This window comes from Bos indicus, chromosome 4 (assembly GCF_029378745.1).
Source record: "Bos indicus isolate NIAB-ARS_2022 breed Sahiwal x Tharparkar chromosome 4, NIAB-ARS_B.indTharparkar_mat_pri_1.0, whole genome shotgun sequence".
In the NCBI taxonomy this organism is placed as follows: Eukaryota; Metazoa; Chordata; class Mammalia; order Artiodactyla; family Bovidae; genus Bos; species Bos indicus.
This window is the reverse complement of record NC_091763.1, coordinates 5,698,198-5,724,909: the sequence shown is the minus strand read 5'-3', so window position 1 is coordinate 5,724,909 and position 26,712 is coordinate 5,698,198. Positions and strand designations below refer to the sequence as shown.

The window sequence follows — 26,712 nt, the reverse complement described above, 5'->3', positions numbered from 1 at the left end:
CCTGGCAGAAGCACTTCTCCCCCAGCTCCTCCAAACCCTGACAAATGCTCAATGGTGACCGTCCATGGCCTGGGGTAGCCCTTCACCTCTGCCCTAAATCTCCACAGCAGCTCCGCAAAGCAGCAAAATTATCCCCACTCTCGAGATGAGGAGATGGGCTCAGGGAAGCAGGTGGCTGGACTAAGCCCCTCAGCTCATCAGTGGTTTCACACGTGGTCTGTGAGCTCAGGACACCATCCAATTCCCTTTGGTCTGGGGTCCCCCACACCCCTCACTTACAGGGAACCTCGCTGGATGCAGAGCACAGGGGGACTTTAACCTTTCCTCTGAGGCCGTATTGCTGCCCTCCTGCGCCCCGAGTGTCCTCCTCCAGAAATGCCGAAGAGATCCAAGAGACTGAGGACAGCTTTTCCGAAATATGGAGGGAGTCAAATTTTCCTGCAGTCTCTCCCTAAACTTGCCACCAGACTCAGATGACGAGTTAACAAGGTAAGACCTTCAGAATAAACATCATGAAGAGGGGAAAGTGCATAAATAAACTGCCCAGCTATTTATTTGAATTCGTGGAAGTTTAAGGAAATGGCAACCCTCTCCAGTGCTCTTGCCTGGAGAAGCCCATGGACCGAAGAGCCTGGTGGACTAAAGTCTCTGTGGTTGCAAAGAGTCAGACACAACTGAGTGGCTAACACTTTCACAAAGGGATTTTGTTTTATTTTGATCATTGTAAGCAAACCGCCAGCCCACCTGCCATGGACCTGGGAGACACAGAGAGGCTGCTGTGAATGTCACGATTTTTTTCAGGAAACACCCAGATTCTCCTCATCTTGCCTGTCTTAACCATTCCAGGGTGACCATTGTCCTGGCTGCTTTTTATGTGGCAACGGTCCCCTCTGTTTTTGGTTCTGTCTCAGAAGAAAAACACTGCTATTTAAATAAGAAATCAACTGTAAAGACCCAACTCTTGGAGCCTGTGAGAGAAATAGGATGAAGGAGAAAACCCAAGTCGCCTACTTGAATTTCCCTTGAAAACGGGAGAAAATAACATACCCTGAGCAGATGGTTCCCTCACCAGAATTAGAATCCCCGCGTTTTCCCACCTGCAGTTTACTTACTCGCTTATTAGTAATATAGATCACATTAATGACCACCTACTGTGTACTTAGCCCTTTGTAAACATCGGACCCAATTGATTTTTACAAGCATCGTGCAGGAGGATGCCCTTCACAGCAGAGGACAAGAGGGGTCCATATTCTCCCCGGGTCTCCATCTCCTGGCCTCTGTGCGCTTCAGATGCACCACGAACCAGCCTGAGAAATCATTTCTACTCGCTCTGTTCTGTTGCTATTATGGCTCAGAGATCACGGGCTAAAAATTTTCAGAAGTTTCTGATTCTTTATCTCACCTGTTGCTTAGACATGCCACACACAAAAGCAGGGAACTTAGATTGGCACCAATCTTCTCAAAAAGTTCCGGTAGCCTGCCACACCTGCACACAGCTGATGCAACCCTCCCAGCTGGCCAGAGGAGATCCACCCAGCTGCAATCAACAGGCAAACCTCCCATCCCCAGCATCCCCAAACTTAAGGGCCCCCAGCACCAGGAACTGGCTTCCCCTCTGAGTCTGGTCCCCCCAGGCTATGAGGACAAAGAGCGGTACTCACAGGCAGCCCGAGGTGATTGCTCTCTGTCTCTTCCTCTCTCCTCCTTGGTGACAGTTAAAAGGCACAGAGGATGCAATTGCCATTTATGTAGACAGTGTCCGCCTCCCTAAAGCCAATCAGAGCAGCTCGCTCTGATTATTTACTCTGCAGCGTCTCCCCCCACCCCCCGTCCTCCTGCTCCCCACCCTCCGCAGGACGTGAGGGTCCTGAAGGGAAGAGCAGGGACCAGGGACAGCGGAGCCTGCAGGGCCTGGGAGCGGGGAGGGCAAGAAGACAAGGAAAGGGGCTCAGGGTTCCAGGGCCCTGTACAGGAGCCAGACCGGGGCCAGTTCTTCTGGAGTCTCTCCAGGCAACCTCTGATCAGCAGAAGGCTCCTGGCTCTCCCAAGGGGCAAAGAAAGGCCGGCCTGGGCAAGGCAAGTGAGAGGACTTGCCCTGCGTCAGTGCTGTACCTGCTTGGGGCCACCGGGCCCCACTGTGCTGTGCAGGGGACTGCCCTGGCCACAGGAGGCTGCAAGGGCCAAGCCCAGGAGCCCAGATGGAGAAACAGAGACAGAGGCAGGCAAGGATTTGAATCCTGGATTCAACACTGAACAGAATTCAATGTCCTGTTCTTTTAGCCCTGAAGCTGACCAGCATTCAAATCAGGGATTTCTTTGAACTTGGGCTTCCCATCTCATCCACCTCACTGCGCAGGCTGATCCAGGCCTTATGGAGCAGGGCTCCTTCCTCAGTTAAGGAGAGCTTAGGTCCCAAGGGCCTGGGTCACCTAGGCCAGAGCCCACCTAGGCTTGAGACCAGAGCCCACCTTGGCCGGAGCCCACGTAGGCCAGCAGGGCACCAGCTTCCCCGGCTCCCGCCATCCACTCTCTTATGGCACACATGCTCAGGCACACACACACACACACACACATAAACTACACAGGGCACACATACACAGCCATGTACACACACACACCATCACAAACATATACACACGTGGCATGTGGTGCAGCCAGGAGCTGGGAACTCCGCACAGACCACAGACAGCCATTCCCCCTTGGCTTTAATGACACAGCATCTGCTCAAAGGGGAATCTGTTTTGCTGGGTTCCCAGCAGGCTGGGGCCAAGGCAGTGGGCGGGGCCAAGGCTGGGCCGGTGGGCGGGGCTTGTGGGCGGGCCGATGGGCGGGGCCTTTAGGGACCCGGGCCGCCCCGCGCAGCTTCCTCCCTCCCTCCGCCCTGCTCTGAGTGCAGGGATCAGACCTCAGGGTGCTGTGCCAACTGAGCTCGGAACCACCTCGCCAGGAGCCACAGAGGATCTGGTCTCCCGGCCCCGCTTTGCACGATTAGAGGCCTGGAAGGGAGGGGGAAAGTTGGACGGGATGGCTGGAAAGCTTGGCTCCAGCGGGATCTGCACGCGGTGCCCGCTGAGCCGGGAGCCTGGCCCAGCGCAGACTCTTGTGAATCCTGTATCACCGTGGAGGCTGAGTGGAGGGATCCAGATGTGATGACCGACCTCTGCGAGAGGGCGCCGTGAGACCAGAGTGAAACCTCCAGTTTCATAGTGACTGCAATAATACTACATTTAGCGTTTAAAAAGTTTCTTGTATAGGCGTTTTTTTTTCCTATTACACAGAATCACTCAGTCCCTCACAACTCCCATAAGAAGGTAAATATGATCATCACCCCCAGTTTATAGATAAGGAAATGGAGGCCCAGAGAGGCTCAGAAATTTGTCCAGGGTCACACAGCTAGCACACGTGACCTAGCAGGGCATCCTTCACCAGGCAGGCTGGGCACTGCCAGATGAGCTTGCTGTGCGGCACCTCAGGAGAGGATGCAGATGGTGAGTGAATAAGCCGAGAGAAAGCCACAGTGGCCAGTTGTGACCAGGGCTAAGAAGCCAAGCCTGTGAGAAGGGAACCGCCCAGAAGGGAGCCCCAACATGGGGCCTGACTGCTCTTGGAGGGCATTTCCAGTTACTGAAGTCTTGGAGGCTGAGAAATGTTGTTCCTGAGGGTTTAAATGTTCCACCAACTGTTGCTTGGAGAGTAAATTGTAGGGAAGAGAATAAATAGATATGAATTGATTTGGAAGGTAAAAACAAGAATTTTTGACTCAGTGGACATCGGTTTGAGCAAACTCCAAGAGATGGTGAAGGACAGGGAAGCCTGGTGTGCTGCAGTTATGGGGTTGCAAAGAGTCGGACACAACTGAGCGACTGAACAACATCAAGAAACAAGATGTGAAGTTTCCTGAAGATGCAGTGCAGGCTTTAGACATCAGGCCCCAGGTCTGAGCTTGGACCTGCTTCTCACCCTGCTGGTAACCTGGGTGGCTTCTTCCCCGTCCCAGGGACATGACAAGCTCTGACTCAGTCAGGAACAGGACACTAGGAATGGCCATAACAAAATCTTACAAAAGGTGTGCAAAACTTGTATGAAGAGACACAAAAGCTCCTAGGAGGACACTCAAGAAGACCTAAATAAATGGAAATAAATGGCCACTCACCTGTAAGAACACTCCACATTGTAAATATTTCCATTTCACTCAAACTGATTAACAAATTCAACAGCACTTTAATCAAAATCCCACCCAGATATCTGACTCTAAAATATGAATGGAAAAGCATAAGTCTGAGAATGACCAGCATGTTCTTGAGAAAAAAGAGTATTACATTTCTGCTCTACTCTTACCAACACAGATGAAGCTGCAGAACTGTAACAGTTTTGATATAAGGATAGGCATCTGGCAAAGCTAACAGAATAGAGAGGCCAGGAAAAAATGCCACAAAAATTTAGAAAATAAACTTGTGGAATTGCAAATCAATGGAGTAAGGTTAAACTATTAAATGGTTCTAGAACAATTGGTTGGCTGCTTGGAAAAAAATAGAATTGAATCCATTTCTCACTCTATATACAAAACTAAATTCCTAATAGATTAAATTCTTAACCATTAAGGCAAACTTCTTAGGATAATAGAGAAAAATAGACATATTTTTATGAATGTAGAGGAAAAAGATTTCTTAAATGGTTTCCTTAATCAGCTAACCATAAAACCCTGACAAATTTGATTATGTTACTGTTAAAAATATCTGTTCTTCAAACTACATAAACTAGGAAGACAACCTGTAGAGTGGAATGACGGGTTTAGAAATATGCATTTAAAAAGAACTTTTCAGTAAAGAACACAATTCAGTAGAAACACAAGCATTTACCAGAAATGGAAACAAAATGTCTCATAAATATGTGAAAAAGTGATTTTTCTTGTTCATAATCCAAGAAAATAGATGTTTATTGCCAACATATGGAATTGCAATTGATTTTGTGTTTGATGTTTTTTCTGGCCGCCTAACTATATTCTCAGAATTTTCAATAATTTGTTAATTCAGGTGGATTTCAATGTAATCAGTCGTATCATCTGTGAATCATGAAAGTGTTCTTTTACATATTTGTTTTTCTTGTCTCATTGCACTGTCTAGGATGCACTGTCCCACATCAGAGATATGAACCATATCTGGCTACTGAGCTCTTGAAGTGCAGCCAGTGCTCCTGTGGAAGTGAATGTTAACTTTATTTAATAATTTAAATTTAAATCTAAACACTGAAGCAATGTGGAAATTTTCTGCACTACATAATTTGAATGCAGGGCTACATTTCACTTTGTTGTTCTAACTAAAATATTCTACTCCAGTGCACACATATTTTTAATTTTGCTAATGTGATTGCTAGAAAACTTAACTTTTAAAATTCTTTATGTGCCTGTCACTGTTCTAGGTAGGGCCTTTGACGCAGTATTAATAGAAGCAGTGGTGGTGAACATCTCATCCCATTGACTTTAAAAGGACCACTTCTAACATTGCACTATTCACAGCCAGGTTTTATTGAATAGCCTTTAAAAATTTTTTTTGGGGGGCCATGCTGAATGGAAGGATATTGTTCCACAACCAGGGATTGAACCTGTTCCCCTGCATTTGAAGTGTGGAGTCTTAACCACTGGACCGCCAGGGAACTCCCCGGATATTCTTTATTAGATGATTTCTTCTATTCCTAGTTTAAAAATTAATAGATGTTTAATTTTATCAAAATATTTTCTGCACCAAAAGTAAAAAATCTTATGGTTTTCCTACTCTGAATTGTTAAGTGATGAGTCACATTAATAAATTTTCTAATTTTCAAATATCTTTTTATTCTTGGGATAAAACTGTGGTGCATTAACATTTTGTATAGAATTTTTTCTCTAGTTTTATTGTCAGATTCTATGGTCTCACAGACGGATCTGAAGGTAATTTCTTCTTTTTTGATTCTCTGAAACAGTCATATAATTTTGAAATTTGGAATTTTGCAGTTGCTAAAAGAGTGTAAGAAATCATACATAAAATCATTGGCCCCTCCCCTTCATTTCTGCGGATATGTTTTAATGTCAATTTATTTTTATTATAGGACTCTTCAGGATTTCTATTTCTCCTTGAACCCAATTTGATATTATTTCATCAGCTTTTTAGATTTAATGACAAGAATTCTTTTTTATGATACAGTCATTAGCTTTTTAGTTTGTTGGGTTTATAATTATATCCCCTTTTATTACTGTATTATTTATCTATTCCTGTCTCTTTTTGTCTTTAGCTAATATTACGAAAATTGTGCCTATTATACTAGTTAAAAAAAAAAAAAACCACTGGGCTTTGTTAATCCTCTTTAGTTTACATTTATTTTGTTTTTCACTGATTTATCTTCTTTGTCTTTATTGTTGCCTGCATGCAGTGATCTTTATCCTGTTGTTCTTTTACTAACATCTTTAGTTGAGGGATTACCTCATTATTTTTTTGGCCTTTTTACTTTCTAATATAAGCATTTAAAACTATTTTCTTTCTTCTATGTGCTGCTTTCAATATGCAGTTCAAGTTTTAAAATTAGTATATTTCCTTATCACTTATTTCCAGTTCAGTTCAGTTCAGTCCCACAGTCGTGTCCGACTCTGTCACCCCATGAATAGCAGCACGCCAGGCCTCCCTGCCTGTCACCAACTCCCGGAGTTTACTCAAACTCATGTCCATCGAGTCGGTGATGCCATCCAACCATCCCATCCTCTGTTGTCCCCTTCTCCTCCTGCCCCCAATCCCTCCCAGCATCAGGGTCTTTTCCAATGAGTCAACTCTTCGCATGAGGTGGCCAAAGTATTGGAGTTTCAGCTTTAGCATCAGTCCTTCCAAAGAAATCCAAGGGCTGATCTCCTTCAGAATGGACTGGTTGGATCTCCTTGCAGTCCGAGGGGCTCTCAAGAGTCTTCTCCAACACCACAGTTCAAAAGCATCAATTCTTCAGTGCTCAGCCTTCTTCATAGTCCAACCCTCACATCCATCCATGACCACAGGAAAAACCATAGCCTTGACTAGATGGACCTTTATTGGCAAAGTAATGTCTCTGCTTTTGAATATGCTATCTGGGTTGGTCATAACTTTCCTTCCAAGGAGTAAGCGTCTTTTAATTTCATGGTTGCAATCACCATCTACAGTGATTTTGGAGCCCAAAAAAATAAAGTCTGACACTGTTTCCCCATCTATTTCCCATGAAGTGATGGGACCGGATGCCATGATCTTCGTTTTCTGAATGTTGACCTTTAAGCCAACTTTTTCACTCTCCTCTTTCACTTTCATCAAGAGGCTCTTTAGTTCCTCTTCACTTTCTGCCATAAGGGGGCTGTCATCTCCATATCTGAGGTTATTGATATTTCTCCCGACAATCTTGATTCCAGCTTGTGCTTCTTCCAGTCCAGCGTTTCTCTTGATGTACTCTGCATATAAGTTAAATAAGCAGGGTGACAATATACAGCCTTGATGTACTCCTTTTCCTATTTGGAACCAGTCTGTTGTTCCATGTCCAGTTCTAACTGTTGCTTTCTGACCTGCATATAGGTTTCTCAAGAGGCAGGTCAGGTGGTCTGGCATTCCCATCTCTTTCAGAATTTTCCACAGTTTGTTGTGATCCACACAGTCAAAGGCTTTGGCATAGTCAATAAAGCAGAAGTAGGTGTTTTTCTGGAACTCTCTTGCTTTTTTTATGATCCAGTGGATGTTGGCAATTTGATCTCTCATTCCTCTGCCTTTTCTAAAATCAGCTTGAACATCTGGAAGTTCACGGTTCACATATTGCTGAAGCCTGGCTTGGAGAATTTTGAGTATTGCTTTATTACCGTGTGAGATGAGTGCAATTGTGTGGTAGTTTGAGCATTCTTTGGCATTGCCTTTCTTTGGGATTGGAATGAAAACTGACCTTTTACAGTCCTGTGGCTGAGTTTTCCAAATTTGCTGGCATATTGAGTGCAGCAGTTTCACAGCATCATCTTTTGGGACTTGAAATAGCTCAACTGGAATTCCATCACCTCCACTAGCTTTGTTCATAGCGATGCTTTCTAAGGCCCACTTGACTTCACATTCCAGGATGTCTGGCTCTAGGTCAGTGATCACACCATCGTGATTATCTGGTCTGTACAAAGATCTTTTTTGTACAGTTCTTCTGTGTATTCTTGCCATCTCTTCTTAATATCTTCTGCTTCTGTTAGGTCCATACCATTTCTGTCCTTTATCGAGCCCATCTTTGCATGAAATGTTCCCTTGGTATCCTAATTTTCTTGAAGAGATCTCTAGTCTTTCCCATTCTGTTGTTTTCCTGTATTTCTTTGCATTGATTGCTGAGGAAGGCTTTCTTATCTCTCCTTGCTATTCTTTGGAACTTTGCATTCAGATGCTTATATCTTTCCTTTTCTCCTTTGCTTTTTGCTTCTCTTCTTTTCACAGCTATTTGTAAGGCCTCCTCAGACAGCCATTTTGCTTTTTTGCATTTCTTTTTCTTGGGGATGGTCTTGATCCCTGTCTCCTGTACAATGTCATGAACCTCTGTCCATAGTTCATCAGGCACTCTATCTATCAGATCTAGTCCCTTAAATCTATTTCTCACTTCCACTGTATAATCATAAGGGATTTGATTTAGGTCATACCTGAATGGTTTAGTGGTTTTCCCTGCTTTCTTCAATTTAAGTCTAAATTTGGCAATAAGAATTTCATGATCTGAGCCACAGTCAGCTCCTGGTCTTGTTTTTGCTGACTATATAGAGCTTCCCCATCTTTGGCTGCAAAGAATATAATCAATCTGAGTTTGGTGTTGACCATCTGGTGATGTCCATGTGTAGAGTCTTCTCTTGTGTGTTTGGAAGAGGATGTTTGCTATGACCAGTGCGTTCTCTTGGCAAAACTCTATTAGTCTTTGCCCTGCTTCATTCTGTATTCCAAGGCCAAATTTGCCTGTTACTCCAGGTGTTTCTTGACTTCCTACTTTTGCATTCCAGTCCCCTATAATGAAAAGGACATCTTTTTTGGGTGTTAGTTCTAAAAGGTCTTGTAGGTCTTCATAGAACCATTCAACTTCAACTTCTTCAGCATTACTGGTTGGGGCATAGGCTTGGATTACTGTGATATTGAATGGTTTGCCTTGGAAACGAACAGAGATCATTCTGTCATTTTTGAGATTGAATCCAAGTACTGCATTTCACACTCTTTTGTTGACCATGATGGCTACTCCATTTCTTCTGAGGGATTCCTGCCTGCAGTAGTAGATATAATGGTCATCTGAGTTAAATTCACCCATTCCAGTCCATTTCAGTTTGCTGATTCCTAGAATGTCAACATTCGCTCTTGCCATCTCTTGTTTGACCACTTCCAATTTGCCTTGATTCATGGACCTGACATTCCAGGTTCCTATGCAGTATTGCTCTTTAGAGCATTGGACCTTGCTTCCACCACCAGTCCCATCCACAATTGGGTATTGTTTTTGCTTTGTCTCCATCCTTTCATTCTTTCTGGAGTTATTTCTCTACTGATCTCCAGTAGCATATTGGGCACCTACTGACCTGGGGAGTTCATCTTCCAGTATCCTATCATTTTGCCTTTTCATACTGTTCATGGGGTTCTCAAGGCAAGAATACTGGAGTAGTTGGCCATTCCCTTCTCCAGTGGACCACATTCTGTCAGATCTCTCCATCATGACCCGTCCATCTTGGGTGGCCCCACACAGCATGGCTTAGTTTCATTGAGTTAGACAAGGCTGTGGTCCTAGTGTGATCAGCTTGGCTAGTTTTCTGTGATTATGGTTTCAGTGTGTCTGCCCTCTGATGCTCTCTCGCAACATCTACCGTCTTATACTTGGGTTTCTCTTACCTCGGATATGGGGTTCTCTTCAAGGTGCTCCAGCAAAGCACAGCCACTGCTCCTTACCTTGGACGAGGGGTATTTCCTCGTGGCCGCCCCTCCTTGGCTACTTATTTCCAAGCATTATTTAATTTCTGTTACATTTTAAATTTGATTCATGAGTTAAATTGTAGCTTCCCCCAAATTTTCAGACATGCACAGCAATTTTTACTTATTTTTTTCTTCAGTTGTAATTTAATTAACTGAATTGAACTGTGGTTGGAAAGCGACTGGTATTTTAGCAATTCTCTGACCGACACTGAAACTCTCCTTCAGCCTGCTATGAATACATCCTGAAGTTTTGTAAACATTTCATGTACTCTAGAGAAGAAAGTGTGTTTTCTAATATTGGGTGGAGGGTTATTCTAATCATTGGGTAGACAGTACATCAAATAAACCAAGACTCTTACTTGTTGACATATTTTAAATCTTTACTAATGTTCTTGTTAGCTTGTTCTATCATCCAGCTCACAGTCATTGCTGAAGATGTGTTGAAGTCTGTTATGGTGGTGAATTTGCTGATTTCTCTCCATAGTTGTACGAAAATTTGCTTAATATATTTAAGGCTTTTCCATTAGGTCTACATGTGTTTAGAAATACATTACTTCTTGGTGGACTGAACCTTTTATCATTTTATAAAGTCATGCCGCTTAATAGATTACTTGTTAATGACCTTGCTATAAAGTGAAACACCCCTGCTCTTCCTCAGTCATCAGAGGCCCAGGTGCATTGAAACTCAGGGCTCTACTTCTTTACGCATCATTTAGTAATTTTTAAAAGTCTGGAAGTTATGATTTAAATTTTAAGCAGCACCAACATTTTCCTGGTTTCAGAATGTCATCAATCCACTCTGAGTGGAGTTCTCTGGGGCATGTCTGTCCCAAGCCTTCATACAAGTGAGCCCAAAGGGCAGGGGTGAACTCCTTCAGACCTGTCATCTGGCCCCATCACAAAGGATCGCGAGGCTGACCGAGAGCCTCCTGAGGTCCTCAGAAGATGGCCATCAGGACCTCTCCTAAGAGATCCTCAAGGACTGGGAGCACCGGGCCCCCCGGCCAGGTACAGGGAGACTTCCCAAGAAGACTATGCCCATGTGCCCTCACCCGCTTTGGAACCCGAAGCCTCCCACTTCTTGTTCAGCCCTGTACTCTCCACCTCCCAGCTGTGCCCTGAATTTCCTCCTCCTACTTTTTCCATTCCCACCACAACCTCTTCCCATCCAATCCCTCCAGACCGTGCTCCTTGGTCTCCAAGCAGCTCCTATTAACTCTTCCTGGGGCACTCACTACAAGCCCCAGGCTTCATAGGTGCTTTAAAAAGGCACCACTCTCCCAGGGTAGCAGGACAGAAAACTTCAGATGGTACAGGAAGGTCCCAGTCCTTGGTCACGAGTTCTGAGGTCTTGGACCACGTCTCTCACCTCCTCTGTCTCGGTTTTCTCCCTTGTGAAATGAGGATATGCCTGGGGACCAAGTTTGTGAGTCTCAGCACACAAAATACACCTAGAAGTTCTTGTTTGAATGCCAGCTGGATGGAGAAGCAAAGGTTTCTCCTCCAGAATTGCATCTTCCGATGGGATTATAGTGAGCCTGCTAGGTTGGCAGGGAAGATCCTTCAACTCTCTCAAATCCCACTGCACAGTTAGATTCTGAATTTACCTCTGAGGAGACTACACCACATGTCACGAAGGGACAGCCTTGCAGAGTCACAGTTGTTAGAAATGTAAAGGAAGAGCTAATATTTACTCAGCATCTCCGATATGCTGAGTATTTCCCATACATTATGAGAATCAGTGCTCCCCCAAATCTGACAAGGTAGGTACAGTTAAAACCCCCATCTTAGAGAGGAAGAGACAGGGCTCGGAGCCCCAGACCCCATGGGTGGCACGTGGCAGAGAGCAGAGGAGTCCACGTGTGTCCTGTGCTCGCTGTGAGCGGCCGTCTGGAGACGGTGCCCCGTGTCTGCGTCATCACACGGTGGCGCATGCCCCTGTGAGCACCCGCATGTCAGCTCAGCACCCCCAGGCTCACAGCCGGCGCACTGCCGCTTTACGCCAAAGCCCAGCACTGGGGCGACAGAGTAAAGCCATTCCCAACAGTTGTAATCAAGTTAGAAAGCAGGACTTACTTGCTGGGAATTCTGGCCCTGTTGGGTCTCCACTCCTGTCTGAGATTTGCCAGCTTTGGGGGTTGGGGAGAACACGTGGGAGCAGCCGGGTAGCTGGGCTGAAGCCCTGCACTCTTCTCACTGCTTCAGGTCCGTGAGTCCTTGCCTTTCCAGCGTCATACGCTGGTTAAACATTAATTTCTAATAGTGATAAAGGTCAAGGAAATCTTGAGAAATCTCTGGGGAACCTGGGAAACGATTCTTCACTCAGAATGTATACACATTTACTTCTGTTTCCTTTTAGTATTTTGTACTTTTAGATATTTATCTTTAGAACTTTCCTCCATCTGAAATTTATTTTAGGGTAAGTCTTAGGATAAAGTTCTGATTTTTTTTTCCCTCGATAGAGTAAGCTAATCCTTCCAACATGATTTTTGAAAAATATTTGTGTTTCTTGAGTTTGTTGTTTTGATCCTGTGAAATTGTTCTTTCATTTCTGTGCCAGGGCTACAGTGTGTAAACTTTGCCTCTTTCCTTTTTAAGATATTCTTGTTATTTTTAATTTTTTAAATTGAAGTATAGTTGATTTACAATGTTGGGTTAATTTCAGGCATACATACAAATGCATCACTTTCTAGTGTATTTGGGTTCTTGAAAGGCAAGAAGCCCCTTATCATTTTTCTTAAAAAAGAATCCTTGCTGCTTTCATATATATTTCTTTCAAGAGGAACTTTAAAATCATTTGTTCAAAAATAAATCATATTTAAAATATTTGTTCATCAAATATTCTGCTGAGGTCTGGGTTGCAAGCACACTGATGGAGTTAAATTGTGAGGATCTGACCTTTGGGAAGGGCGTTTTCCCTTCTATAGCCCCGTCGTCTCACTCCAGGGACATTCTTGTCTTAGTTTGGGTTCGTCCAAAGCTGCCCTAAGACACAGACTGGAGTGCAAGTTGTTTATTTTGTTAGTTGTTATTTTGTTAGGCAGCACCGGGCACACTTCCAAGCCACTTACCCCTGTGGTGGCCAGGTGGGCAGGCCCCACACCGCAGGACTAAGGAGGTAGGACAGACTGCCCGCCTGTCAAGGCTGGTAATTCCCCTGCTCAGCCCTCACTCAGGCACAGCAGGCTCTGGTGCCGAGGGGCAGCCTTGGGCAGAGTCACCGGACGTCAGCTGTGTGCGCAAAAGTGATGAGTCATGGACAGCCTCTGCCAAGCCTCCTTAACTAAGTCCTGTGTCCATAGGTCAGAGTTGGAGGCTCGCTGATGCTGGAATGGGGATTCTAGGTACTTTTACTGTACCGTGTGGACTGGAACTTTTCTACAGAACACATTTCCAATGGAATGCAGCTCGGAGGTGAAGAATCCCTTCTGGTGCTGTCGTGGGTGGATCTTCCAGGCAGATGCAGTAAAGCTGCCCCCGTCCATGGTCTTAAGAAGACTTTTCCTCTCCCAGCGACAGTCGTGCCTTGGTCACACTGAGCAACTCTCTGCAGGGTCAAAACCACGCCATCTGGTCTGGAGACACCTTTGCATGCGTGCTAAGCTGCTTCAGTTGTGGCCAACTCTTTGTGACCCTGTGGACTATAGCCGACCACAATCCTCTGTCCATGGGATTCTTCAGGAAAGAATACTGGAGTGGGTTGCTGTGCCCTCCACCAGGGAATTTCCCGACCCAGAGATCAAACGGGTGTCTCTTATGTCTCTTGCATTGGCAGATGGGTTCTTTACCACTAGCATCACCTGGGAAGCCCTGGAGACACATGTAGGAACTTCAATATCCCTACTTGGTGGCGAGCAGCAAGAGAGCCCTGGAGACTCCAGTGAAGCAGGTGGTGGAAAGCCAAGGGGCCACACTAATGATGACTATGACCCCAACTCTGACCCCCACCCCAACCCTATAACCCTAAACACTTCAACCTAAATCCTAACTCTAACCCCAACCCTAAACAGACTTAACCTCTAACCCCTTACCCTTAACCCCTAAGCCCTAGTCCTAATCCTAGCCCGAACCCTGAGACTGAATCTGCAGAGGAGAAATATCCAAGAAGTCAGATTTTCTTGGAAAAGCCACTCTTCTTAGGAGTGGTTGACAATGTCAGTTCCGTATTTTCTGCTGAGTGGAAGTTTTTAAATTTAATGGAGTCCAGCTTGCTTTCTACTTCTGTGGACTGTGCCTATGGTATTGTGGCCAAAATGCCATCGCTAACTCCTCTATTCATCTAGGTTGTCTCTCACGTCATAGTCTGGGAGTTTTGTGGTTTTGCGTCCTACATCCAGGTCTGTGATCCATGTGGAGTCAGTTTTTGTGACGGTGTGATGTCTGTGCCTAGATTTATCTTTTGCTCGTGGGTGGCAGTTGTTTTAGCTCCGTTTGTTGAAAAGACTGTCTCTGCTCTGCTGTGCTGCCTTCGGTCTTGTGTCAGAGATGAGCTGATTCTCTTTGTGCCCGTGTTTCCAGGCTCTCTGTTCTGTTCTGTCGATCCTCTTCTCTCTGCTTCCAGCAAGTCCGCACGGCCTTGGTCACTGCAGTTTCAGAGCAAGTCTGAGGTTGGGTGTGTCAGCCCTTCAACATGGTTCTTCTCCAATTCAGTGCTTTCTGATTCACTGGGATTGACCTATCGTTGAATCATGAAACCAGTTTGGAGACTTCATGACCAGCATTTTAAAAAAGGAAAGCAGATAGAACAGAACAGAATGGGAAAGAGGGGGCTTTGCACCTAACAAGGGAAACGGTGCTTCCTGAAATTTCCATTCAATTACATATGCATGTCTGTGTGTGTGCACGCTGGGCCACTAGATGACAGCGTTTCTTACCATAGGTTATGATCAAAGACGACAGCTGGCACTGAGGGTTATTCTCTCTAGAGAAATACAGGAGGCTGGGGTTTGTAAAATCTGCAAGTGAGGATTCAAGAGTAACTACAAAAGCTGGAGGAGGCAGCCTTTAATGGCAAACAGCTATTCCAGTACTTATTGTTCATTTCATTCAAAAAGTGGTGCTCATATGTTCCTTAGCAATTTGTAGTTTTCTTCTGGGAATTTCAGGCTTCTATCTCCTGTATTATTTCAAGCTCTGAAGGGAGCAGGACTCAGCCTGGGAGGGGCCAGGCCTCAGCAGGACCTGAGGGCAGGCGGGAGCCCCGGGAGGGGGCTGGTTGGCTCGGCTGAGCACAGACAGAGCTATACGCTGCTCAGCTACTCAAACTAATTATAGTTAGGCTAATACATTCCACTGGGCTTCAGCACATTCTTCTTTCTTTTGGCTGCACTGCCATGGCTTGCAAGATCTTACATGATCTGAGTTCCCTGACTAGGAATCGAACCCTGGGCCCCAGGAGCGAAAGCACCACGTCCTAACCACTGGACCACTAGGGAATTCCCTCTCGCATTGGCTTTTTCACCTCATTTGGGGTGCAGATGTAGTGTTAGTGGCCAGATTGCAAAGGAGGGGTGGGGTAAAGGCCAGAAGAGGCTCCTGCTGGGTGCTCAGGCAGGCAGGAGAGAGGACGGTTCCGTGCCTCAGGAGGCCTTGATTTTGCCCAGTTACCTGGCCACAGACTCCCCGTGGATTCTGTACGACGTCATGCAGGCTGTTGCCAGCCTCTGTGAGTGACTCAGTGCGAAGAGAATGGTGGGAAGGTGCCAGAGGATCCCTGAGCGGCAATCGGGCCGGTGTGAGGGGGTGGGGAGGGGGCACCGTGGGGGCTGCATGGCTTCCACCACATGGGGCCTGTCAGTGGGTGGAGAGAGTCTGGAGGTGCCTGAGTCCCCAGGGGCCCTCCAGTTATGCCGGCTGTGTGCTCACTGGGTGCTCTCCAAGACAGCTTCAGGGATTTTTGGATTTAATTCTAAGCCTTTCCCATCACATTCTACCAAGATCACTACCTTAGGAGCTGAAAACTCTGGTGGCTTGGAAGGGATGAAAACAAAGAGAGAACGTGGACCCTAAAATCCTGACGCTCATCGTAAGTTGGGGACGGTCCCACCCCCTGTGCTGGCCAAATGCTTTTATCACCAAGTCAGAGATTTGAATTCTGTAGGTTTAAGAGAGGCCTGAGGATGCGGAACACACAAGCCTGGCCCTTGGGGCAGCTTCTAGAATTCTCCTTCCCCATGGGAGCTGCACTGAATCTTGCTGAGCTGGCACAGAGGCACGGGTCTGTCTCCTACCCAGCCTTCTGAGTCAGGACCCCTGGGAGTAAGACCAGGAATACACTTGCCCTGCCTCATCTTGAAGGTGTCCATTCTGGAGAGGAAGTGTCAGAAACGCAGGTTTGGTACAGCTGTGCAGCCCACCCTTAAAGCAAGGTTCAGCTGTCGACTCAGCAATGCAGCAGAAAACCATCGATGTTCTGAATGACCTTAGACTCTACTTCAGTCCTCCCAGAAAGTTCCGTGAAATCATATTTCATGTACAATAGAAGTAGTGCAACGACAAAATAGCAACATAATTTCACTTTTTGTACAAAATAAAAAGACGTTAGTCTCCTTCCTCCAATAAGAAATACACCCAGCATTGCATATTTTTGAATCTAGTTGGCTGGATGAATCCTCCACGATGCTTTAGTTCATCCACAGAAATTCCAACACTTTGTCCAGATTGGTTTTGAATTAGTGTCAAAGTGTCAAGAATGATCCCTGTGTTCCGTGTAATCACGCTGGACAAAGCCATCTCCGAGAGGTCCCACATGGCTCGTTCTTACCCCTGCAGAGACGTGGCTGTCTTTTCAGATGCACAGCAATAGAGCCCTGCTTACATTTAGAGTCGTGTGTAAACACATGCACTTTATATTTAGACATTAAAGCTGCACTCAGTCTGGGGAGATGCTCACAGTAGTGGTGATTATTTTGGGAAATACAAAAGGTAGAGTTTCTACCTCTGGCTCACTCCAGGAGATCTGGTCACTGGATAGGCTGATGTCAAATTGGGAAGCATGCTTTTTCTCAGTGGAGTCATGTTGGTAGGGGGCTAAGTGGACATCACTGAGCTTTGTATACAGTGTATGCCTATGATGTGAAACCATTCAATTATAATTGGAAAGCAAAGTGTACCCAAACAAACTGGAGACAGCGGATGGTGTCACCCTGCTCTGGCAAACGAGAAGTTAGTATTGTCTTACCCACGGGGTGAGGCAGAGATGCCCCACGGGTGCAGGTGCCCTGAGCCTTGGACCTGGCTTCGTTAATTCAGAACATCACCCAGACACAGGGAGACTGACTCTCAAGGGAACTGCCCCCGCCTTCCAACCATCCATCCCCACGTCTCTAATTTAGCCTCTCATTCCGGCTCCCATAAGACCAGCCGTGTCCAACAAGATTTCCTGTGATGACAACGTCCTATCAACGCACTGTCCAGTGTGGTGGCCGCTGGACACCACCACCACCATCCATACACTATGGACAGCCACACGTGGCTATCGAGGATTTGAAATGAGGGTGATGTAACCAAGGAACCGAAGTGTTCATTTTATTTTTTATTGCAGTTTAAATAATGGTCATGCGTACCTACTGCTATCAAATTGGACAACACACACCTGCATAAGGGCACATTCTCCATCCACTTGTGCTCAGACCCACCTTTGCCTTCATTCTTCACACACCTTCCAGATGAGTCCCCAGCTGGGCCCAGGTCTTCCCTGGGAATCCTGTGCTATATAGCCCTTGTAGACATCTATGCTCATGTGTGTGCACGAGTTTGTATAAGAATGTAAAATTACAATAGAATCTTTTTTATTTTTAAGAGACTTTTTCATAACTTTTATTTCAAATGACAAAACTCCATAATTATCAAAAATGACATTGCATAATTTGCCATAGAACAACCAAGGGGGAAAAGTTGTTGCATTGCAAAATAATATGAAATCATTTGGGGACATTTGTCTGGAAGGTGTGTGAGGCTGAATGAAAAGGCAGGTGTGACCCCAGGGAGGGAGAGGAGTGGGCTGGAAGATCAATCTTGACGACTAATATTGTCAAGGTCTTGGAATTCACATCCATGACCCTTTGTGTTTATTGATAAGAAAGTTGCACACTGAAGAACTGATGCTTTTGAATTGTGGTGTTGGAGAAGACTCTTGAGAGTCCCTTGGACTGCAAGGAGATCAAACCAGTCTACCCTAAAGGAGATTAGTCCTGAGTTTTCATTGGAAGGACTGATGTTGAAGCTGAAACTCCAATACTTTGGCCACCTCATGAAAAGAGTTGACTCTTTGGAAAAGACCTTGATGCTGGGAAAGATTGAGGGCAGGAGGAGTAGGGGACAACAGAGGATGAGATGGCTGGATAGCATCACCGACTCAATGGACATGAGTTTGGGTGGACTCCGGGAGTTGGTGATGGACAGGGAGGCCTGGCGTGCTACAGTTCATGGGGTCGCAAAGAGTTGGACACGACTGAGCGACTGAACTGAACTGAATTGAAATCGCATTCATTTACTTTGTCCTGCTAGCATCAGACACAATTCTTACTTTCTTTCCTACACAAACTTCCTATGAATGACTCGGCCAAGAAGAACCCACATTCTTCAAGGAACCATGAAGATGCCAAGAGAAAAGGAGAAAAAGAGTAGGGAAAAAAATGGTAGTAAGGAGTATTCAGTAGAAACACATTGACATGGAGATTAAATTGGCAGCCAAGCCTAATACCATGAAATAAAATAAAAACAAAACAAAAAGCAATCAGTTCACCAAAGCTTAAAGCCACTGCAGGAATATATGCAACAGAAGCCAGCATGACTCCAAAGAGAAATGGAGGGAAAAGGAAACATCCTTGTCGTGGTGCAGGTTAGCAGTGGCTCAGGGAGCGAGCAGCCTGCCCAGAGACTGTGCATGACCTGGGGGACAGACGGGACATGCACGCTGATGGGACAGATGGATGTGCACACCAAACGGAGTCAGCAAGTTTGAGAAAAGGTAAATCTTAGGAAAGGCAGGTGAGAGAGCCCCAACACACATAATATTGCTGTCTTTAATAACAAGACCTTCAGGGATGTAACAAAACCAGATTTAGATGTAATTCAAGAAAACTTTCAGAGATCAAAGAAGACTTGGATCTATTTACAGACTGAAGTACACATGGCATCCCCGGGATGGGGGAGCGGGAATGACACCTATCACTGCACATCAAACCCTGCCTGTCCTGCTGTTCTCCAAAAGGGCCTGTGGTGCCCCGCCGGTGGCCCTTGCACCCTCGAGCGCCCTCTGCAGGCCGGGCTGAGATATGCGACCATGGAGTCCCTGCCGGCATCTCTTGGCCTGGGGTTGGTCTCCACCCACCTGGCTGAGCAATCCCAGTTCTGCCAAGGACGGACTTTTCACTTGTTTTCTGTCCCTGTTACTGTTGTATAACTTCCAAGAAGAGGAGCGTTGCTGTGAAATTACCATTCTAAAACCCAATATTATAGGATATTTTTCTGTTTACATTTCACAGGGGGAAGTTTTTATCACAGAAAATTCATAATTTTATGAATCCCTCAAAGTGGGTTTAAAAAACCAGTAGCACTATGATCAAGGCAGTGAGATCAAGTTTAATGTCGTGTCTTCTTTTAAGTATATCAGCTATTGGCTTATCTGTGTGGCCCCTTGCATCACCTTCTTTGGAAGGAACACCACGGTCTACATTTGGGACCTGGCCCAGTGCTTCACCCCCTACCCCCCTGGACTCGGGGAACATGGAAACATGAGCTCGCTCATGTCATGCCTTCTGTACACTGTATGCCCCACCACCGTGCATGCTCTCCCCACACAGACTCACACACTCCTCTGCACATGCCCTGCCTGCATCCAGCCTTCTTCACTCCCCTCCCACCTCCCACAGCACACTTGGTTCTGCTCTCCCGCCCCATGGACACCCATCGCCCTCACCACATACACCCTGCACACATCACACACCAGCCCCATCATAAACAGGCACGCCACCCGCCACCCCCCTCCCCCCAGCCCCCCACCATCTGACGAGGAGGAGAGTGTTGTGAATTATTGCTCTTGCTCTAATGGCAGCCTGCCTTAGTGGGATGAGATTTCCAACCCAGGGTGCAGATTCTGAAAACAAGCGATGGGAGAGTTCAAAATGCCACAGGTGTGCTCCGATGGGTGGACACAGCTGGCTTATAATACACTCTGCTGGGGCTGGGACAGGAGGAGGTGAGTCAGGCCCAAGGACAGCTACGTGACGCTGCCCATGGGCCCCAGGTGAGGTCCTGTGGGAGCAGAGATGCAGGGCATCCATTCTCTTATTCTTTCTGCCCATTTCTCACATGGGCCATTTTGCTCATGTGACGGCAAAATCCAGTCACACTTGAACTGCACAAATGTGAGTTTTGAGTTTCTTGAGGTGTTGGCTACAGCTGAGGGAAGCTCTGCCTCCTTCTGGAGCTTCCACGGGTCTCTGTTCTTGCGGAGGAAGTGGGGGAAGGAGAGGCCTGTGGATCTGTTCCGTGGTCAGCATGGGGCCCACCTAGCAGGGTCACACCAGTCTGCACCCACTCATTTGTAACTGCTGTTTAGCCAGGTAAGAAGCACATCACTAAAATATCCCAAATCATCTCCCTAGGTGTTTAGTGCTTGATCAGCTGAACGTTTTTAAAATATAGAAACAGACACCACAGGCAAAATGAAGAACACTGTATTAATGTTTATTTCTAACGACAAACAGAACATCAGTCCCTTATTTGTACAAAAATACCTGAATGTTTACAGTTAGGTTCGTGAGCCAAGGAGCTATGTACAGAAAGGAGCAAAGCACGTGGGACAAAGGTTTTGTCTTTTGGGTTAATCTGTTCTGCGTTCCCTGAAAACGTTGACACGTCGGGCGATGCCATGCTCACCACACCACAGCATCAGAGCCCCCGCGAGCCAGCCCCACCCCCGCAGAGGTGCGTCGATTGGTCAAACCCTCAGGTATTCAGTGCAGAAGAGAGAAGACAAAACATCTAGACTGAGGCACATATTTCTTCAAGGTTTAGCAAACAGAAAAACGTTCTGAAACTCTAACACATAAGGTCACAAAGCTCTCCTACTTAGCGTTAATCCCCAAAGCATTTGGCGTTTTCTTTCTCAATTCAGTCCAGGTTGCTACATGGAGTTTCTGTTCACAACAGAAAATCACAGGAAGAGATAAAAAGTCAACAGGCTCTGAAACGACCCTGAGCTGTTCCGTTTACATTCATGTCATTTAAATACAAAAATAGAAGTCGAATGTCCTTCAGCCCCTGGCTGGCCCAGCTGGACGCCCATCTCCTGCAAGGGGCTGCCCTTTGGCGGGGGGATCCCCCAGTACAAGGGGCCCTGGGAGGTCACGCTCTGTGACAGCTCACTGTGGCCAGGAGGGTACACACAGAATCGTGCGTCAGAGTCAAGCTTTAGTTCTCTTTTTAAATAGAAGGTGTATTTATAAATACGCAATACTGCAGATACTAGCTGTCTATTGAGTGAGTCTCGTCTCACTGGTGGAGACTGGTCTATGTAAACAGAAAACAGAAACTGGAGAGGTGGCTTTTTTTTTTTTTTTTTTGCTGGATTTTTTGTTTTTTAAAGGCTTTACCTCCAACTGGCAAAGAGAAAAATGTCTACTTAGTGTAACTAAAGCATCAGTCCCTCCAGGGGAAGCAGGCTGCCAGGCATGACTCGAAAATTACCTAATTGTCAACAGTTGGAAAGATTAACAGGCTAGAAAACAACCACCCCCACCCCAAAACAAACAAGCCAAAAAGCCATTGAATGTTCATGGTTAAAAACATGTTTTACTAAAAATTCTTCATTTGTCTAAGTAGACACTTCATGGGAAATAAGTAGAGTGTGTCTTGTCAACTAAAATACAGTGTCTATACCACGAACTGAGGTACAGGGGGTATGCGTCACTGTGTCCTAAGCTGCATGTCTCCCTTGGGAAGTGCTGCAGTGGGCAGTCCAGGGGTCTAGCGGCCAGCGCGGTCCAGAGGGGCAGGGAAGCATGGCCACTGTGACCTGAGGATGGAAGTCATCCTTCAGCAAGCGGTGTGCGTGCCGTCGGGGAGCCCCTTCTGCTCTGCATGGATCAAAGGCAGAGGAACGGCCGCCTGCATGCTGAAGACTTGGCCACGGGGCCAGGCGGAGGGTGGGGACATCTCAGGCCAGAATCGGACTCAGCTCCTGGAGCAGCACCCAGCGCTGCATTGCCAGCCTGTCCATGGCCAGCCCCACTGTGGGGGCCTCCTGACCCGGGCCAGTGGAGGACGACCTGCTGCCTTGCAGGGCCTGGCCACAGGGCTGTCAGCAGGATGGAGGCCACCAAGCGAGACCATCCTCTGTGGGGCTGCCCTCTCCAAGGTTTCCACCTCTGTCACCATGGAAACCCGCTACATATGGACGCAGGCCACGCAGATGCCACCTCCTTTCAGATCCTCGGAGCCCCCACGGCAGGAAGAGCAGCCTTGGAAGGCTGGCGCCACTGCAGAGGGATAAGGCAGAGATGGTTCTAGAACAGGCTGGAAGGTGGGGCAGGCGGCCTGGCGCCCCCTACAGGCGGGCGATGGGCACTCGCTGTATGCTAGGAAGGCTAGCCTGTGGCCAAAGAGGGGCCGCCACTCAGCCCTGTGTTGTGGGACAGCAAGTTTTCCAAAGAAACACGTGTCCAGCAGCAGGGAAGACAAAACAACACGTGGACGGCAGGTGGGCAGCAGGAGTGGGGGATGGGCACAGAGCAGGGAGGGCAGACTGGGTTGCCTCTCTGGCCACAGAGCACACCACGTGCCTGCCACAAGAACACCTTTTATTTCAAAAAAGCTTTCAAGTATACTGGGGTGGGGAGGCTGGGGTGCCTGCTGTCTGGGAGTGATGTGTAGAGGGTACGCACCACCCTCTGCAAACGCGGTCAACCTCTGGGGGCTGCCCCTTTTCAAGTGTCTTTACATCTCGTACACACGGAAAAGCCACAGCCCCTCCTGCCATAAGCTGAATACAATATTGAAAACAAGGAGTGCAAAAAAGGGATCGATACAAAAAAGTAAACATATCAGTTTTAATTGTCAAGATTATTCCAGGGCAAGAGTTCACTTCCAATCACTTCTCTCTGGCTTGCGTTCCTCCATGGCCCAGCCAAGACCACCATTCCAGTTTACTCTCGAATCTGCTCTCTCCCGCCCTCCCTGATGAGGCCAGGGAGAGAGGGGCAGCCCTGCTGTATCTGCAGCAGCGAACCACCGTCAAGTCCAACAGATGAGTCGATTGTGGTCAGCCGGCGCCAAATGCACCGTCTTGCTCCGAGCCCCGAGGTGCAGACAGATGTGTGTGTTCTGAAGGATGCACAGGCCTCTTCACTCCAGTGTCAGCGCCCACCGGCCTGCAGCCAGGCTAGATCTGAGGTCATAAGGCCACTCGGATGCAGTGGTGCTTCAGTCTGCAAGGCAGGACCCCTTTGTTCAGCTGGTAAAAGTCAACAAGCTGGATCAGGTCAGAGAATTTGGTGTTCCCGTCGTCAAGGCTGAAGAATGTCTGCCCGTCATCCTCGCACTGGAGAGACACAATGAGACCGGCTACGTCAGAGGCCACAGCTCAGGCCCCACCGTCAGGATTAGTGCTCTCCACCCCTGGGCAGGTTCCAGGGCAACATACGGAGCCAGTGAGGTGAGCTAGAACACAGGGCAGGCGGTCACGCAGCGAGGTTTTTGTGTGGAGGCAAGTTGGGAGGGCACTGCCAAGTACCTAAGGCTACAGGGCACAACTGCGCCCCTATTTCTGAGAAGGGTCCCAAGTGCTTCCCAGTTCGCCTTGCTCATAAGGGCAAAGTTGGTCAGTCAACCTGTGAGTGTCCGTGCGCTCAGCACACCCTATGGAGGAGGGTGAGGTTGACCAGTTGACCTGAGTATCCATGCATTCACCACTCACCATGGAGGAGGTTGATCAGTTATCCTGTGAGTGAGCACTCAGCCCACCCCACGGAGGAGGATGCTGTTAACTAAGCCTGTGAGTGTCCATGCAAATGGCACACCCTATGCACAGAGGGAGCTCCTATAAAGATCTCACTAGTGAGCTTGAAACTGTCCGATGTTTACTGTTCTCTAGTGTGGTTAGTTCAAAAGTTGCATGAGGAACAAAACCAGAACACAAAAGAGTAAGCGTGAGTGTGAAAACGTCAGTACTTACAGGTAAGATCTGGAAATTTTTAATCTTCTGATGATGACACAGTGTGAGGACGAACGCCTTTGGATTACTTTGGCTGTCACGGAGGAGAAAAAGCCTGGGGACGGAAAGAGTCAATTGACCGTGAATTCCAGACTGAGTATGCATGCTATCTGCATGTGTGCCTGAACAGGCAGGCTTCAGGAGGCGAGGTTTCAGGAACCTTTGGGAGCTGCGTGAGCTGTAGGGAAAGGCCAGCCTCCACACCCAGACTGTGCTCTGGCTGTCACGCCCCATCAGAAGGAACCAGGGGACATGGCTCCTTGGGGACATGGCTGCCTCTAGTGCTGAGGCAGGAAAGGTCTAGGGTGAAGCTGGTACACTTTGTGTCAGAAAGTAAGGAGGTACTCAAAGAAAGCTAACTGAGGAGGCAGTGTGGCCACACCCGGGCATCTAAGTGAATAACACCGGTGACTGATCACCACCTATAGCACAGAACAAGAATCCTGAGTCCACACTGGTGTGATAAATAAATGAACAAATAACAACAGAGGAGGAAAAAAAGCTCTTCCTAAGAGCAGAAGGCCAGCTACACAAACAGAGAAAGAAGATGGATTAGAAAACCACCATCTGGCAATGACCAGATATCACCATTGATTAAGCAGATATTCACGGGATGCTGAAACCAACATCAAAGTTTGATGAGAATAACTGTCTCCACGGTCTCAAAGATCTACCCACTAATGTTTACGACAAAGGGACCACAGTAACCTTCCGACAGAGAAACCTTGTGGACACCATCTTCAGGTATTCAAGTGACCAACGACAGGAATGAGACAACCCACCCCAGCACCTCCGACAGGATGCACTGCAGATGACTCAGCATCACCTCCTGGGAGTGAGCAGATGAGCCCCCACCTGGTACTTCTGCCCTCAAGGCTCCTGCGAGTGTCGAGACACAAAGGAGCACAAGGCATCTGCCGCCCAGGGCGGTGCTGGGGCCAACAAGTTCTTCTCCTGGGCAGCAAAGGATGCAAGGCGGACCCCTGGTAAAATCTGGGAAAGTGGCATGGCTGGGGACAGAATCGCATTTGTGTTAATTTCCTAATGTTTATAACGAGCCTGTGGTTGCCTAAGAGAAGTCCATGTTTTTAGAAATTTTATATTGAAATAATTACAACTCACTCCTAAATGGTTCTGATAGAAAAAATGAGAGACAGAACATGACTAAAGGTGCTACAACATTCATGACTCTGTTACATGAGTCATGCAATCTTCTACAATTTGAAATCACATCAGGAAGTCTGCAATTAACAAGTGATGGCCAGGATGTGGAGAGAAGGGAGCACTGCTGGTGGGAAGGTAAACTGGTGCGGCCACTACAGAGAACAGTATGGAGGGTCCTTAAAAACTAAAGCTACCATATGATCCTGTAACTCTACTGCTGGATATACATAGATGGAAAAAGTGAAAACACCAATGTAAAAGATACATGAACGTCAATGTGCACAGCAGCACTACTTACAACACCCAAGACACAGAGGCAGGCCATGTGCCCGTCAACAGATGACTGGATTAAGAAGCTGTGGTACATACACACAAGGAAACGTCACTCAGCCATAACATGAGTGAAGTCCTGCCATCTGCAGCAACATGGACGGACCTGGGGAACATTATGCCCAGTGAAATAAACCAGACAGAGAGATAAGTCCTGATGATACCACTTATGTGTGGATCCTAAAAAATAACACAAATGGATATATAAGCAAAACAGGACCAGACTCACAGGTGCAGAGAACAAGCTCGTGGTTACCAAAGGGGAGAGGGAAGCAGGGAGGGACGAACCAGGGGCATAGGATCAACAGATCCAAACCACTGTGTATAAAATAGACAAGCGACAAGCATGTACTGTGCAGCATAAAGATGATATCCACTATCTTGTAGTAACCTATAATGGAGAAAACCCTGCAAAAATACTGAATCACTACGCTATACACTGGAAGCTAACACAATACTGTAAATCAATGATCAGTTCAGTTCAGTTCAGTAGCTCACTCGTGTCCGACTCTTTGCGACCCCATGAATCGCAGCACGCCAGGCCTCCCTGTCCATCACCAACTCCCGGAGTTCACCGAACTCATGTCCATCGAGTTGGTGATGCCATCCAGCCATCTCATCCTCTGTCGTCCCCTTCTCCTCCTGCCCCCAATCCCTCCCAGCATCAGAGTCTTTTCCAATGAGTCAACTCTTCATATGAGGTGGCCAAAGTACTGGAGTTTCAGCTTTAGCATCATTCCTTCCAAAGAACACCCAGGACTGATCCCCTTTAGAATGGACTGGTTGGATCTCCTTGCAGTCCAAGGGACTCTCAAGAGTCTTCTCTAACACCACAGTTCAAAAGCATCAGTTCTTCAGCGCTCAGCTTTCTTTACAGTCCAACTTTCACATCCAAATGAATGATACTTCAACTAAAAATTAGGATAGCATCTGAAGAAGTGTAAATCATTGTTTTTACGTGAACAAATCTGGAATCAGATGTTAAGACAGAGTTATTCTTTACAAAGGAAAAGGCCCTAATTCCAGCAACAAAGAAGAAATGGCCTGACAGGAGACATATTTTAA

At 46.9% G+C, this 26,712-nt stretch overlaps 2 protein-coding genes across 7 annotated transcripts in view; both read right to left on the bottom strand.

The window, feature by feature from the left end:
- Positions 1 to 13,030, bottom strand: part of DDC (dopa decarboxylase) — a 105,336-nt gene extending 92,306 nt beyond the window's left edge. The window contains exons 1-2 of one of the 4 annotated variants that reach the window (XM_070787426.1): positions 2,639 to 2,711; positions 1,662 to 1,767 (exon numbers count right to left, since the gene is read on the bottom strand). The gene's annotated coding sequence lies outside the window, so the exon portion shown is untranslated. Of the gene's footprint in view, positions 1 to 1,661; positions 1,768 to 2,638; positions 2,712 to 12,011; positions 12,168 to 13,006 lie in introns of those variants that run through there. The other 3 variants (XM_070787428.1, XM_019959624.2, XM_070787427.1) reach the window with 3 other exon arrangements.
- A 9,946-nt stretch (positions 13,031 to 22,976) lies between these two features.
- Positions 22,977 to 26,712, bottom strand: part of GRB10 (growth factor receptor bound protein 10) — a 219,951-nt gene continuing 216,215 nt past the window's right edge. For all 3 annotated transcript variants that reach the window (XM_070787419.1, XM_070787418.1, XM_019959628.2), the window contains 2 exons: positions 24,115 to 24,208; positions 22,977 to 23,481 (listed from right to left, as the gene is read on the bottom strand). In XM_070787419.1, coding sequence (XP_070643520.1) covers positions 23,335 to 23,481; positions 24,115 to 24,208 — 241 coding nt within the window. In that variant the 3' untranslated portion in view covers positions 22,977 to 23,334. The remainder of the gene's footprint in view (positions 23,482 to 24,114; positions 24,209 to 26,712) is intronic.